This window comes from Vidua chalybeata, chromosome 3 (assembly GCF_026979565.1).
Source record: "Vidua chalybeata isolate OUT-0048 chromosome 3, bVidCha1 merged haplotype, whole genome shotgun sequence".
Lineage (NCBI taxonomy): Eukaryota > Metazoa > Chordata > Aves > Passeriformes > Viduidae > Vidua > Vidua chalybeata.
The window spans coordinates 77,359,878-77,376,886 of record NC_071532.1 but is presented as its reverse complement, the minus strand read 5'-3'; the positions used below and the strand labels follow the sequence as shown (position 1 = coordinate 77,376,886).

At 42.9% G+C, this 17,009-nt stretch overlaps 1 protein-coding gene across 1 annotated transcript in view; it reads right to left on the bottom strand.

Moving 5' to 3' along the window:
• Positions 1 to 210: 210 nt before the first annotated feature.
• The window catches only part of LOC128786268 (gamma-aminobutyric acid receptor subunit rho-2), a 30,717-nt gene continuing 13,918 nt past the window's right edge, over positions 211 to 17,009 (bottom strand). The window contains exons 3-9 of the mRNA XM_053939427.1: positions 14,795 to 14,862; positions 10,571 to 10,794; positions 7,182 to 7,264; positions 5,768 to 5,908; positions 5,390 to 5,542; positions 4,587 to 4,783; positions 211 to 552 (exon numbers count right to left, since the gene is read on the bottom strand). Of these exons, the coding sequence (XP_053795402.1) occupies positions 244 to 552; positions 4,587 to 4,783; positions 5,390 to 5,542; positions 5,768 to 5,908; positions 7,182 to 7,264; positions 10,571 to 10,794; positions 14,795 to 14,862 (1,175 nt within the window). The 3' untranslated portion in view covers positions 211 to 243. The remainder of the gene's footprint in view (positions 553 to 4,586; positions 4,784 to 5,389; positions 5,543 to 5,767; positions 5,909 to 7,181; positions 7,265 to 10,570; positions 10,795 to 14,794; positions 14,863 to 17,009) is intronic.

Below are 17,009 nucleotides of genomic sequence, written 5' to 3'. Positions count from 1 at the left end.
GGCATGTGTCATAAAGCACACGGGGGCAAGGGGGTGGGCTGGAAACCAACCAGCAGAGCAAGTTCCTCCATGAGGCCTGCACATGGAATTGCCTCCTGGGGGCTTTGTCCTCCCATCTACACTTCAAAGAAGCAATACAGGAATCAGGTTGCTAGCATTGTGTCCAGGTAAGACAAAAAAAAAAGAAAAAGTACCAGCAAAAGTGTTTTGTAGACATCTTCTGATTCAGAAGTGCCATCATGCTTAGCTAAATACAGACCAATATATCAAATTAAAAAATATATAGGTGCCTGGGAATATTAACCTTGAATATTTATCAATTGCATGGGTGTTCTGGATGATGCGCAAGCCCACGTGGCCCTTCAGGCCTCTCTTCCTTGATGAATTAGATTCATTGCTCATAGCTAGATGCACAACCATCTTTTCTGGTTTTTCCTCTTCTGGTACCATCTGGTTTCTTGTATACCCTGCCAGGCTGTTGGCATCAGATTCACTGTAGTTTCCATCCAGCATCATAGTTTTCGAGTGAGGTATTCCACATGAACAGGAAAACTAGAGACATAAACAAGATATATAGCTGAATATTGGAAAAACATGTAAGCAACCAAAATTATGCCTTTCTCTTAACAGACAGCTTGTAAACAGTTGAGGTCAAATTTTTGATTGAGATATTTTAAGTTTCTCTTTGAACAGAAAGGTCTTTTTTTTTTTTGCTTGTTTTCAAAAGGAAGAAACAGTGTTTATCTCCACTGCTTGGACAAACAGCTAACAGCTTCAGAAAAGATTAGAAAAATGCTTTAGCAGACATATAGTCTAAGCAGAAGGTCTTCTTAGGTAGCTGTTGTTCAGCCTTACTGTCTTGAGATTGCTTATTATTCATTCTTTCTGTTTATAAATATTCATGGACAAGATGCAGTTTAATCTGTGGAAATGGCTTATCCAGTACATGTTATGGGAAGAAAAGGTCCAAGTTCTGGTTTTACAGATACACATGCTTTCTTCATAAATCTGATTTTAAACCAAGCAGAGGACCAGCTAAAAGCATAATGTCAAATCCCAGCTCTGGTGGAACTAATAGCAAAACTGGTATTGACTTCAGCAGCACCAGCATGCATCCCACAAGTCTAAAACATTCCAATGCATACAGATAGAATTTTGAAGAGGAAATGCAGTCTTCGACCATTCAAAACCTTCAGTTTTCCTGTCCCAGCAATATGGATTATGTATTTGCATGCATTGACAAAATTGACTCCAAAATGTCCTTTCTGCTAGGAGTTCCTGTCTCTGATTTCCCACAGACCAATTTCCTTACCCAATAATACTCCACCAACTTTGATGTGTGGGTTTTCCAAGAACTTGTTTTCAAGGATAGGTTCAACTAAAACAAATGTATATATCTGAATCCATATATATGTAAAAATGTATATAAAATCAATTTGCAATATTCAGGATGCCATTGGAAAACCCTGCAGTCAAGGATTTTCCTTCAAATTATTTAAACAACAGATCACATTGCTTATTGAAAACCTTATAATCAACTTAAGGATTATTTTCTGTGTTCTTGGCATAACCAAAAGGTCATATCAGCATATCAGCAGGTTATGTTCAGAAAAACTTGACAAGTTAGTAACCTTCTTACTTTACTTTTTTTGATCACTGCATGTGTACAACTGAACATCAACTGGGTTTTAAGACATGTTTTATTCTAAGCAGGCACACTTTCAAAAACCCACACCCCAAAACTAACAAAACCAAACCAAAACAGAACAAAACCAGAGTTCAGCTCCCCAAAAAGGACTGCTGTGATTTAACCCCAGCTGACAAATAAGCATCATGCAGTCGCTCACTCAACCCACACTCCCCCTGAACTCCAGAGGGTTGTGGAGAAGAATCAAATATAAAACTTGTAGATTGAGATAAGAATAGTTTAATAACTGAAATGTGTTCTATGGTGTGGAATATTGCTTTGGCTCATTTGGGTCACTTGTCCTGGTCATGTTCCCTCCCAACATTTTTAGTTTACCTCCTCACTGGCAGAGCATGAGACACAAAAACGTCTTTGACTCAGGATGAAAACAATTTAGCAACAACATCAGTGTGTTACAACATTATTCTCACACTAAATTCAAAACACAGCACTGTACCACTACTGAAAAGAAACTAACAATGCCAGAATCAAACCAGACCATGAAAAAAGCCACAGAGGAGAATTTCACATCATGCTCTTTATCATGAACTGAAAGTCCAGGAGATGGTGGCTGCGTGTGAGGGACAGCAGTTACAATAACAAGCTAATTGCTGCAGGACTCAGCAGAGAAAGCAATTCTGCAGATTTACTGTCAGCCCCCAGGTCAAATTAGAGTTCCCATGGCTTCAGGAGAGCCTGCCGTGCTAGAAACCCACCTCCACAGAACCTAAAATTACACTCATCCTCACACAGGCATGTACATGCAGGGGTGTCCTACCTAATTTCACCCTGCAGGACTTTTAGCCTATGTCTACAATAATAATTCAAAGACTGTCAAAGAACCCCTTTGGACATGGGAATGCAGCTGACAGTACTATTAAAGTGTCAGAAAGGTCTCTGGCCTCTCTCAGCCCAGCAAGCACTGAAAAGTTCCCAGGTATGGGCTGGGAATAAGCATGGGGCCACAGACCTTTTGCCAAGGGCATTTCACAGCAGCTCCTGTGATCTTCAGGGAGAGATGGTTTAGTTTTAGATACTGCATGTCTTTGTCCCTGGCACATTTAATTTCTTAATGTAGACGTAACATAGAGCTCTCTTCTGGGCAGCTTACATGTTCATACTAGAACTTTTGGGGTCTTTCATTGGGGAGCAGCTCTGGCTGATAAGATCTGCATCTACTGTGAGAAATGCCTCTTTTGCTTCTTCAAGAGCTTCTTCCTCAAAAAAAGCTATTTATTATCTCTGTTCCCATTTCCCCTACTGAGGAATAATATTGTCACACATTGAAGACTGGGTACAATATTTTCCCTTTTGTAGTAAAAAGGCAATTGCTGAATATAGCATTCAATGTACAAGACTCAGTAAAGGGCAGATTTATGATATAAATAACAAGCTACACCATCACTGGATGTGACAAAAAAAAATTCCAGAAAACTTAGCAGAAAATTAACAAACCCTCTTAATTTCAGTTCATCCCTCAGTTCAAAATAAAGTACATCAGTACAGTTAAAAATAAAGGAGAAGAGTTTTCATCTTAAAAAAAAAAAATACAGGTTTGTTCTAGGCAAGTCAAACTTAGCAAGAATATTTCTTGTTACTTCCCATGATCTTACAAGACACCATATTCTTTGGACATGGGATGCCTGAGCAGAAATGGCTAAAATGCCACAGACCACCGCTCACATGCAGCAAGTCAGACACACTGGAGTCACTGTGCTTGCCCAGAGCATCTCAACCTTGTAGTGCAGAGAACTGCTGGGCCCCAGGTGGGGGCTGGAGTGGCATAGATAAATTAAGATACTCAGAAGCTGTTCAAGCAGCTTTCCAGAATCATAATGCTGTTGAGAAGGCCTTGAAGAGAGGTAAAATTTCATCACAGAAGTCTGGTAAATGTATCCAGTTGTTTTTTTAAATGTATCTAATTATATTTTTTTTTTACAGTATGCCAACTGAGAGAGGTGCTGGGCTGTTAGGGGATTTGTGCTGTTCTTCAAGGAAGTCATAGGGAGAAAAGGAAGGGAAAGATAAGGACATGCAAAATCAAAAGAGTAATTCATAGAGGGAAATAATAGCATGCTTAAATTGTATGAAAGATGATGTCTGCATTGGCATTTCCAACAAGCTTATACAAATTTCTCCAGGAGTCAAATACAGTAGATTACCAGTAGGCTAATGTGAGTTCCTACTGGGAAGAAAGAAACTGTAAAACATGGTGATATCCTGGGTGTATGGGGACTGAAAAAAATTTGGTTCTAAGCCTTGGTGTTCAAAAGGCAATGGTGTTTTGTTTAATCACAAAGAAGGGCCTAGAGGTCTGTAAGATACCTCAGGCTGGAAAGGACTTCAGGGCATCTCTAATCCTATGTCCTGCTCGTAACAGGACCAAGATGGTCAGGATGCATCAGGTCTCGAAACACTCCAGGGATGCAGGATAAGACCTTTTATAGCACATTAAGAAGTACAAGCATAAACTTGGCTGATTGTTGTTTGTGCTTGGTGATGGGGAACACCTCCATTATTACATCCACTAATTCCAGTTTCCAGAGGGAGGAAACTAATTTGCACCAAATAGCACCTCTAGCTTACTAAACAAGAATCGTGGCAGCTGCAGCAAAGTATCAGGTTTTATACTTTCCCCTCTTGCCATCCCCTCACGTTTCCAGGATGCACTCTTTCACACTCAGATCACACTCTCTTCTCTGATGTTTCTATGAAGATCCATAAGATCAAATCCTGGTTTTCTGTATTAGCAATTCAGCCTGAGGTAGAGCGGTCTAAACAGACCCAATTACACACATGGTTGTCAATGTTTTCCCATTAACAGACAGTCAATATAAAGACCAGATCAGCTGTAAGGGAAAAAAAAGGGGAATAAGTGCATGGCAAAAGTGTTTCTCACCCTCTCCCGCAGTTTCCTCTCCTTCCGCTCTTGCACCGTTGTCAGGTAATTCACAGCCGCGTATTCCAACACCGAGAGGAAGACAAACACAAAACTGACCCACAGGTAAATGTCCACTGCTTTGATGTAGGAAACACGAGGCATGGAGGCATTCACCCCAGTGATGATCGTGGACATGGTCAGCACAGTGGTTATCCCTGGAAAGAACCAAGAGAAAGAAGTGTTATTGACTGATACAGTCCATAGGGGGTTTTGTGTCAAGAAAAACAGAAATGATGGCCTACACGATGCTCTGAAAGATGTTCAGTATGAACATCTTTGCCATGTGTGTAATGTTAATGCAGAATTGTTCCCCTGCCTACAGTTTTGTGCTCATGATGGGTTGAGTTTTGAGGAGCAGTCAACATTTTGCATTTAACAAACAGCATTTAACTCCCTCCTAAAACTCCAGGGTTTAAACACGATGCTGTTAAAACATATTTTTACACACCTAATCCTAAGGTCAGGTCTGCTAAGACCAATGGTGACAAGGACTCCTGTTTCCTAGCTGTGCCATTCTGTGTTACAGATTCATTTTTAAGACCACATGATTTTCTGTCTTGAGCTACATATAAGTGAGGAAGACTGCTAAACAATGAAGGACTTAAGACAAAGTGCAAGTTATACATTATATTAACCATCAGATAAAACCACCATTTGCTTGCACAATATCTTCAACCATCAAAATGAACAGTTCCCTTTCCTGCCAAAACCTTCACATTCAAAGATTTTCACAAGCCATGGCTTGTTGCAGTTGCTCTCACCCAAAGAGACTCTGGCAGGAACTGCTCGTCGGTCGATCCAGAAGGACACCCAGGACAACATGACCATGAGAGTGGCAGGGAAGTAGGTTTGGAGCAGGAAGAAGAAGATGTGTCGGCGTAACGTGAAGTTTATATAGAGGCGATTGTACCACCCTTTGAGAGAGGAGGAAAGCCAGGATCAGTGAGAACAGCTTGGACAGCAGGTACAGGGAGACAAGATCTGTCTTTGGTTCTTTTATTTCTAAGACTAGTAAAACAAGAAACTGAGTTTTCAAACAGGCTGTGGAGACTACACTTCAGTGACATAATCCCAAGAGCCCCCTCAAAGCAGTTGATACATAGGTTTAGCAATAGTATGACATTAGAAAAAGTACATACCTGTGCTACTGTAGAAAGCCAGTCTTGAAGTGGTGTGGAATTTCTGTATCAAAAACTGAGACAAAGAAATTTTTTCATCAGTTTTCAGAGATTCATTCCCGTTTTTCCAATACAGCATCAGATCTTCATCAGTGTAAGCATCTTAGGGAAAGAAGAAATACAATGTGATGTGACTTTAGCTTAGAGGTTCAATAAAAGTTAATACATCCAGTCTTTGGCATGAACTAATGCCACAAGTAAGTTTGCCAACAACAAAGGAGTTCAAAAGATCTTGTCATATAATATACTGTGACAACAACAAAAATGTGGATTCAAGATTCAAGAAAACAAATCCTCGTTTTACTTCACATTGAAATGACAGTTAGAATGGTACTCTTCTGAACATCACAGACTAAAAATAGATAATAGCTCAGGAAATAATCATGGGTAAAACACCTTAATTTAGAGGAAGGAGGAAGCACGGACACTCCAAACTATCTTAGAATGATAAAAGCAAAAGGGACAAGTGAGAAGCAAAAGCCCAGAAATATGTTAAAATTATAAATGAAAAACATAGAGAACTTGTTCACTAAGTAACAGGAATGGGAAATGAGAAAAGGGTTATCAAGGTCATCAGGGACAGGAGCACATGGCTTGGGGACAAGAGGCTGGGGGTACAGGGCTTGTTCAGCTGGGAGAAGAGCAGTCTGTGGTGGGGTCCAGCTGCTGCACTGCTGACCCTCATGGAGAAGGTGGCAGCAGCCTTTTCCCAGATGCTTTGACAAACAGAGAACAAAAAGACAAGAGGCAAAGGCTGCAAGTCCAGCAAAGGATTGTTCCCAAGCAGATAAAAGGAAACATTTTCAGGATCAAGGCTGCCAAATATTTGAGCATGTTGCAGAGAAAAGTTGTGGAGCCTGAATTATCTTGCTCAAAAGATAATTCTTTGTCGAAATGGACACAGACCCAAGCAACTCATCATGAAGAACTCCCTGCTCTCAGCAGAGTATTGGAGCAGCTGACCTCAAGGTCAGTGAAAATTATCCTCTGATTCTGATTCTGCTTTTTGCAGAGAAACATTCAGTTAAATAGATGGGAGGACCTCAAAATAGATATTAGTCTTGCTATACACTGGAGAAAGTCTACCAAAAAATCCTACTGTTCACATTACTTTCTCCACCAAAGCTGAGCCCAGATCACAGTGTTTGCAGGATCAGGATTATGTCATAGGATGTTTTCCTTGCAAATTCTGGTCTTGCAGCACAAGGACTAGATACTGCTAGTGTCAATACTGCTGAGTCGACAGGACTCCTAGTAATTCTGATGAACTATTTTTTCAGGCTCTAGAATAGACAGTATTCTGAAATGTGTCCAGTGAAATGTTTGTGCAGCCAGCCATGGAGAACATCTAGCTAGAAACACAGATACAACGTACAGCTTTCCAGCTCCAGAGAACATGTCTGAGAGTCCAGGGGGAAGTGGCTGAAGTCCATGTTGCACATTGCTGTCACTGTGACCCTAGAAATCAAAAATTAGAAAAGCTGGTTTCTATGAGGAGCAATCAAGAGAGAATGTTATCACAGATAATTATTCTGCAGCTTTTAAGCCAGAAATATTGCATGATGTTTGCAAAAAAATCCACAGGAAAATGCCTACCAACTCTCCATGTTCAAGCTAGATGGATTATACACTGAAACTCCAAAAATGTAATTTCAATATCAAGGAACTAAAGCACTATCTTGGATGTTACTGTTATACTAATGTCAGTAAAGGTATTTCCACTGTGTTTTATATCCAACTATTTGCCTACAAGACTACAATGTAAAGTAACTTCACCATTTACATTTGAATATTCCCTTATGTGCAGTTTAATTAAGGTTTCCACATTTTCCTTATTGCTCAGTTCCCTCCATAGTCACTCCCAGAATGACCCAAGCCTGAGGAATATGACCATCCTTATTGTAAGCCACAAAATTCCTTCAGTACACATATTATTAAGGCAAAAGCAGTTTCTTACAGCTCCCAATAAACCCTTTTAATCAGAGGAGTGTATTTCTGGGGCAGGGGTTGTAAAATGGGTGCAGCTGGTTTTCAGCAAGTGAGATTTGCTTCTGTTAAGTTTTTGTCTTAGCTAAAAAGCTGCAGCAATCACAGCTCCAGTTTTTAAACTGGTCCAGTTGTGCACAATGTTACATAAGAAATTTTCCAGTGGGTCAGTGAACTTTCTCTTGCAGATGGATTTGCAGTGGAGCTCCCGATTTAGGAGGGGCAAATCAGCTGTGACTCATCGTTTCAGAGGCTGACTTACGTTGGTTGTGACCATTTTTTAGATGCATTGCAGATGTTGATAAAGGACTTCTCCTCTGTTCCAGGGATTGTGATCCTAATCCTACCCTGACCTACGCACTCATCATCCCTGAAAGGCACATGCTGTTCATTTTGACTATAAACTAGAGTAAAATTTTGCCATTTGAGCAAAATTTAAAGAATGTTTTTGGGAATATGCTCCAGAAGGTATCCTGCAACAATGGCCTCCCTAACTGTGTGTAGCATTTAAGCATTGTATAACTCAGTCTCATTAAAGTGTGTTATTTTCTTTCTCCGGTGTCACCTGAACTGTGGCACAACCTGTGGTCAATAACAGTTTGTTAGTCAGGGGCAGAACAGAAACTCGGCTTATCAATATGATATTCCTCAATTAGAGGGCAGTGTCCAGGTGGCTTTGAAGGCCCAAGGCCCAAAACAGGAATGAAATGCTCCCAAGTCCACTGCCAATCCCATGAAGACATCTCAAGATACAGGAGGTATTCCCAGCACTACTGGACACCCATGCTTTTTCAGCTGGATATTGTTCTGAGTGTTCTAAACACCACCAGGCCCAAATGCCATGGAGATTTTGTTTCTCCCTGGATTTTACATATCAAATTGTCAATTTAACAATTGTGCAACCGGCTGTGGTTAACTCACAGGCTTCTCTCTTGTGGGTAACATTAGATAGCCACATCACCTCCTCAACTGATCACAAAAGCAAACTTAATAGAAAACCTTTCCAAGTTTTTGCAAATCATTTTACCATAGCTGAAATGAATAAGCTCCAGAAAGATCCTAGAACAGAAATCCTTTGCTACAAAATATTCAAAGGTCACTGTACACTCAGAGCATGTTTTCTGTCCTGGGGAAATATCAATTTTTTGGGGCTCTTGAGCTTTTCTCCTCTGGCAGTGTGTTTTTCTCCGCTTCTTTTTTCATTCTTCTGAAGGAAATTAAATCTGCTGGGATGCTGATCTAAGCAGCCATAAAGGTGGGCTGGTTAGAAGGGGAAACTACTGAGCAAAAAACTGTCTGATGAAAAATATGGACAGAGAAAGGCTTGCCAGCCTGGGAACAAGACAAATCCTTGAGAAGCACAGCTGGCCTCTTTGACATGCAGATAGGGTACCTAGAAACTGGAGACATCCTGAAACACCATCAATAACTGCCAAAAAAAAAGTGCTTTAATAGGCATTTTATTGTAAGAAAATGTAGGAAATTATCTTGAAAATAAAAAAGGGTCTGAGAGAACAGAAAACATCATTATCTATTAGCTGTTACAGGTGAAAAATAAAAACTACTAGCATCTATTGCCAATTCAAAGTGGTGGCATCCTACACCCTCTTATCTCTCTGGATATAAGGAGGCCATAATTTTTACCCAAGATGAAGCCTTCCTCTGAGACCTTTCCATGCTGCCCATACTTTTCTGCTCCTTAGAAGGCTGAATTTGGTGCATGAACTTTCTACCAGCTCTTGGACACCCACCAAGGACTCTTGGCTGACTCCACACCCTGTGACTCAGAGCATCTCTGAAATGAGACACTGCTGTCTCAGTCTGATTCCACTTTGGAGGCTGTTTCAGTTTGTCCTTCCATCTGTTGGATGATTTGGATCACTTGATGGTGGCATTGCTTGATACCAGTACTGTGCACCCACACAAGCCTGTCCTAAGTGTACCTGTATTGTGGATGAGTTGCTTCACCAGTATAAATACCCTGATTGGTTATTGGCTGTTGCCACATGATTGATAGATGCTAAATTATTGATTGCTGATCGTAATTTGCAATAGAGTGATATGGATATACAGTCACTTTATTAATCACGGGTATAGTTGCCAGTGGTGATTTTGTGGTAGTTTGCTTGCTAGTGGTGATTTTTGTGCTATTTTTAATAATCTGCAAAAAGGTAGAGAAGTTTAGAGGATTAAGCCTCCATATCCTTGTGTATTACAGAATCCAGCAAACCCACAGTCACGATCCGTGTATACCCGCAGGATGGATAACCCTGCAGGTCATGACAGGCATCCCTCAGGATTCTTCCAGCCAACAAATCTTCTAGAAAACCAGGATGTCTTTAATACTGCCATTTCAGCTTCAATAAACTTAAACATTTACATCAACAGGAAAGCACCACAACTGAAAAAAATTCTAAACAAAAAGGAAGGAAAAATAGGATAATTATAGAGGTCACCATCTGGTATATCAGCAGCTTCCAGTTTAATCACACACTGACCCTGGGATGAACATTCCTGCTTGACTAAGCCCTTCACTGACTGTAAAGAGTTGGGGGCATGCTTCCCTCAGGAGATTATCCTGTTACTGCCCACAGCATGGATTCTCAGAGTTTCCTGCAAAGCATTTTATACTGGACATTCTGGAAACAGGGCTCTGCATCAGCAGCAGGAGAGTAGGATTGGCAGTAGCAATCCTGGTGATCACCAAAGTCAAGCCTAGAGCAAAACTGGCAGCCAAACCCCAGGGGATGCTCAGGGGAGGCAGGGCTGCTCCATTACCTCATGCTGTAGAGGACGTGCCCATCGGGGAACACTCGCAGCATGATGTTGTCCGTGGTGGTGTCATGAATGAAGGACCTCTTAGAATGCACGAAGAAGACATCAGGGACCCAGATCTTCTTCACCAGCCTGCCATCAAAGGTCATGCTCTTGTTGTTGGTGCTGGGAAACGAGAGACGCTCATCCTTCCAGTAGTGCCTTAAGTACAGGGTCATGGTGAAATCCTTCAAAAAAGGGAAGAGAACCAGAAAAGGAAGAGAGGTCTGACTGTTAGTGCTGCACTCTACAACAAGGACACGCCAGAAGGAAAAGTCACTCCCACCAGATAGATGAGATCTCTCCACTCTCAACTCCTGATTCTTTCCTAGGTCAATGCTCTCTGTCAGCAGGTTTTCCTGACAAAAGAATTTCAGCCAAAACAAAGCATAGCCAACTAATGAATTTCTTACAGTACCCAGTAATGTTCGGTCCCAAACAGGATATAAATATGCCCAAAGAGAAGCAACGCCCTACAGAAATGATTCTTCAATTCTGGCAAAATTATCTTACAGGATTATGGTAGCAACAGGATGATCAAGAGGAAAAACTGAAAGTTAGCTTAATGGTCAGGCTAAACACTAAGCAATTTATCCCCAAAAGGACTAAACTGTTGCAAACAGCAGCCAAGTGAGGGAACTGTGTTTCCTACCATGTAAGTGTGTAAATACAGTTCCCTTTTAGGTTTGTTGATGGTACAGGAGCTTCAGTGACATAAAGGAAAACATCTGTTTGTTGATCCCAGCCCGACAGTTGCTGATTTTAGAGCTGAATCTACTCCCATGCTGAGAGATCAAATACACTTATTTTCTTTATACTCCCAATTAAGCAAGTGATTATGGGAGCTGCAGTTGCTAAGTCTGAGCAGGCAGCAACACAGGCCAGGGTTTCTCCCTAGCCATGTGGCACCACTTTCTCAAACCACAGTTTGGTGACAGGGACAATCAGTTACACTGATTCTCTGCTTCAAAGGGCTGCCTCACAACAGCCGTGCGTTGCCAGTAGGTTTTTCATTTGTCAGGGAAGGCTCAAGCGCCAACCCTCACCTTGCTGCCTGGCACAGTACAGAGCTGGCCAGACCTCTCTGACCACGGCAGAGAATGTCCAGGGGACACTTCTGCTCACCCACCTGCAGGTCCCCACCTTATCAGACTGGTCCCAGGCTCCCTCACTGCTCATCCCAGGGATGCTGCCAGCTCCTGTTCCCTACTGGACACTGGCCACCTTCCCCTTACATCCACAGTCCCAAAGAAACACTTCCAGCACCTACTGCCACTGGCAGAGCTTAGGTTATGGCCCAGCTAGAAGAGTCAGCCTCAGGGGTTGACATCATCAGTTTGACTAGAGCTGGGGAAAAGGGAACCAAGGAAAAGGCACAATTGCTGCTTTCTTAGGAGACAGTGCAAGTTATGGTAGAAGTCAAAAAAGGAGTAAAGAAGAGCCTGGCTATTCATGGTTGCAGGTTTCCTGGCCGTGAGATAGAGGGACATGGGGCTCCAGGATAGGAGGACCATTCTCATGGTTTAACTCCAGCCAGCAGCTCAGTACAGCACAGACATTTGCTCACTCCTCTCTCCCACCACCTCCAGCCAATCTGATGGGGAGTAGACTTAAAAGAAGTTGGGTTGAGATAAAAACAGTTTAACAATTGAAATAAATAGTAATAAGAAGAGTAATGAAAAGGAAGATGAAAAGAGATAGACGGGCAAAACTCCAGAAAAACGAGTGATGCACAATACAGCTGCTGACAGATGCCCAGCACGTCCTCCAGCAGCAATTGGCCCCTCCCAGCCAACTCCCCCCAGTTTATACACTGGACATGACGTTCTGTGGTGTGGAACATCCCTTTGGCCAGTTCAGGCCAGCTGTCCTGGCCATGCTCCCTCCTGGCTTCTTGTGCCCCTCCTCACTGGCAGAGCACAAGACACTGAGAAGTCCTTGACTCAGGGTAAGCACTGCTGAGGCACAACTAAAACATCAGTGTGATACCTACATTGTTCTCATACTAAATCCAAAACACAGCACTGAACCAGCTACTAGGAAGAAAATTAGCTCTATCCCAGACAAAACCAGGACAGCCAGGCAGCCTGAGGCTGTGGCTGCAGAATGCCTCTGGGCAGCTCCATCATGAGAGCATAGGGGAACAGGGACCACCAGCCAGGCACCCTCAGCATTGCTCACAGCCACTGTAGAGGAGGGGGAAGAGACTGTCTGAAGGCACAGCCCAGGAGGGAACTCACTGCTTTCCAGGCCACCCCTCTCCCTGTCCTACCAGACTGGAGCTTCTCATCTTACACCTTCAGCCCCTTTCTCTCTCCAGACAGCCAACACAGTGGCCTCTGCAATGGCCAACTCTCCTCTCTCTCCAATGGCCACAATGGTGCACCAAGTGCTGCCAACACAAAGTGGCAGCTTCTAAACATAAAATCCAACTTACAGAGGCTTTTTCATGGCATGATTCAAAAGAGGCAGTGTGCTGACCACTTGTTCCTTTCTAACCAGCACACACATTATTTACAGGCAAGAAAAGGGGTTTATTTCAGCACACAGAAATACAAAAGTCCCTTGGAAAACAAGGTTTTACAGCAAATTGGGAGAATGATAGTACCTGCCAGAGGCATAGCAAATGAGTCTACACACAAGTACCTCCATTTTGGCAGCCTATTTCATGTTTGTTCCAAGCTCCAGGCGGCCTCAAGAGCATGTCCTGCCACTGCACACAGCAGCAGCCCATCCATGTCAACCAGACAGGCACCAGTTTTAAACCCACATGCTTTAAACAGCCCCTGGATGCTCTCACTGTCATGCACAGTCTTGCAGATACAGTGGGTGGGGGCTGGTGATGCTTCAGTCTGGTCCTTCTTTGGGGCACCAGCTGCCTGCTCAAGCAGTGATAGATAAGGCCTGCCCAGCCCAGGGTACCTGATTTTCAGGGCCACTTCAGAGCAGCTTGAAACAAGCCCTGCCTGCAGCTCTGCCCTGCCTGCAACGAGGAGACAAGGAGGGCACCCTGCTGCAGGCACAGCCAGCCCCGCTCCCCTGGCCATGCAGAGAGCTTGCTGCCCACTCTCCTCCCTGCAGGCACCCATGCTGGGACAGGCTATTGGAAGAACACACCAACATAACTCAGACTGAACGGGGAGAACATTCTTCCACCCCAAATACATGTCAGCAACTGCTGTAGAAAGTACTTGTCATGAGCTGGGAAAATAGGAATTATCAACAGCCAAGGGAGAGAACTGACCTCCAAGACTTCTGACAAGCAAGATTTTAATTGAATCCTGACAGAAAGTACTGTGAGTTATTTCTTTGCACTAATTAGGCCTCTTTGCTGCTCTGACATTATCTTGATGTATTAGAGCCCCAGTTCTCCTCCTGGCAGCCACTTCCTTTGCTGACAGCTCCTTCCCACACACCTCACTGCATGCATACCCCAAATCCTCTTTCAATATCCAGGCAGGCAAACTGCCTGGTTTAAATCACAGAACATAGAACAGTTTGGGTTGGAAAGGACCCTTAAAGGTCATCTAAACCAACCCCTCCAAAATGGGATGAAGATGCAATTGCACCATATTAAAAAGCACTCAAACTAAAGCTCTTCCTTTGTCTTTATGTTTTGTCTAGACCACAAAAGGTGCACAAGAACAGGAAGGAAAAGGCAGCAAGAGGAAGGAGCCCAGAAGCTTCCTCTTTTCCTCTATGTTCCCCTTTCCACTTCTCTTTCAAGTGTTTTTATTCCATTTCCTACAATTAAAAATTTTAAAAAATCACCATAAAACAATCCCAAACCAAACAGTAAAGTGTGTATGACACTCATGTGAATTGAATGGTTCCGTAAGGAAGAAAACTCCTGCAGCAAATACAGCTCATGTGAATTTTACCATATAGCTTCCAATCTTCATATGCAGCTGTTTATATTTTCAGTTGTGATAGATCTTTCACAGCACTGATTACTCTCCCATTCAAGGTCCCTTTTCTCTTCACGCTTTTAATCTTTATCTGGAGGTAGAGAGGTAAGACTTTGATCATCTGGTTTAATCAAGTCTTTGGTTCTGATTATCAGCCTCTTTGAATTTTGGAGATGCTGCTATTACTTTCATCTGACCAATGATTACAAACCCACAGGTTTCAAGTCAGAAGGTCTTTTTATGACTAGAATTAACTGAGGCTTAGAGGAGGATTACGTACCATGTCAACCTCAGAAATACTGTCCAAGCTTTCAACTTGCACATCCACCCCAACAGGAATTGCAGGGCCTGAAAGAGAGTGAGATTTAGATATGTAAACAAATGTTCTTTCATATCATCTGCATTTAATTAGCACTTCTAAGGCGACATGTAAACATTTCTGAGCTTATGTTGTACATTTCTGCCAATGGTTCTTCAGGAGGGGGCTGGGGAATGAGTTAGTGAATAACCATGTAAGGGCCCTTTGGAAACATTGAATTATCTTCCCCTTGGCATATGCTGCAATGTTGACACTTTTCCAGTTAGTCCAGAGCTTGGATGAAACATTTGCCTATGTTTTTAAAAATTGAGCCATCCCATCTTAAATTTTAAGCCTTTATGAACAAATTTAGCCCCAAGGACAAGGGTCTGAGATGAAGACATAGCAAGCAATGAGCTCTTCCTTGGAGGTTTCTAATTTTTTATCAGCAAGGCAAGCCACATTAATCTCTCAAGGGCCCATCACCATCTTGATTCATATTACTCACTGATGATATTGCTAATTGTCCACAGTAGCCTTAAAATTAGCAATCAGAGAGTTCACAAAGAGTAAATAAGCAGAAAACATCCCATAATAAATGCACACTCCTCTATTACTAGAAACCCTGTATCAAAACTTCACTGTAGACTGCTGCTCATTAATGACCTGCTCAAGATCCCCATGGTGTGCCCTCATGTATCTTTTCCCAAATTCTGGTGATAAGTGCCTACTGAGACAAGCACACCAAGCATGACCCAGCAGGGTGGCTCAGCAGGAACTGCAGAGGAACAGTCCAGGTGGATCCAGTGCTGCCTGGTGCTCTCAGTGTGTGGCAGTGGGACTCACAGGGATCACACTGATGACCCTGTCCAGGACGTGTCTCCTGGGCACTGTCAGTGAGACAGACCATGCCAAAGGATGCAGGAGCTCTGCAGGCACATCTGAGACTTGTCCAGCAGAAATTAATTTTCCAAGGACCATGGTGGCCCCCATGAAGATCTGCAAGTACTTTTAGCTCCTAGATTTTGAACCTGATCAGCAGTCAGATAATATGTAAGATGTACTACAGTCCCTTTGTGGACTCAGACCCATATTTGGAGCAGGGCCTGCTGCATGCATACATTTAGCTGGGGCAGCATCTTTCTCGAGACCACATCAAAGCCCTAAATATACTACAAGTCTAACCAGAGAGCAGAAATGTTCTGAGAGAGCAGCACAATTTTGCAATTTGGGAGTCTGTACCTGCAGCAGCACGTACAGACTCCCACACATCTTCAGGGCTTTTGAATGCAGCCTAATGTTTGCCTCTGCTGGAGGAGAAAGAAGGACCAACTCAGTAGGGAAAGGCTGATCCCCATGCCCCTGAGACAAGCTGTGACCAGCCCCAGTGCAGGTTTGCCAGGGCTTTGATAAGCCAGCCTCACCTGATTACAGCAGAGCACACTGTCCCCTTCCCCCATGCACGGCTCCAGCTTGTTTTGCCCACGGTGTCTGTCAGCAGCTGTGCTGGGAACAGGCACCTTGAAAAAGCCCTGTGGAGCAGGACCAGGCTCCTCAGAACCACCAATTCCAATTTAAGTGGCTGTTGCCCCCAGCAATGAAACTCAAACATGGCTAACACAGCACTTTGAGGTGACTCCCAGGTGCTTACAAACACCTACATGTCACATTCAGACACACAGCTGTGCACTGCATACTTTTAAAAAATTGCCAGCAATCGTTTGCAACCAAGAGAAAGAATTTTTCCATGACATTTCTCTTGCTCAGTAAAACATGTTCCGGTTTGTTGGGTTTTTTTTTTAAACAAGGTAGCAAAAAGCACTGTATCTGTGGTGACAAGAGACACTTTGATGTGCAGTACAATCAACACAGAAACAGCACAAGCCAAGGGCTGTGTGCCCAACACATGCTGGGCAGCCCCCCACAGCTTCCAGACTGCAAGAGAGACTCTCTGTGTATGAATCCTTCATTTAGTCTTGATTCAGGAAATCAACACCCACACAAAGTCTATTTACTGTGATTTCTATGCTTCTCTGAACACTAATCACAGATTTAAAAAACCCCAAAAAACAACAGCAAACAACTAAAAACCAAACCCATAAACATAAGAACACTGCCAAGCTGATATCTGTCCTGCTCTCCTATTCCTTCCCTATCTGCCCTTGAAAATAAAATACCATGTTCTTTCCTTTGTTCA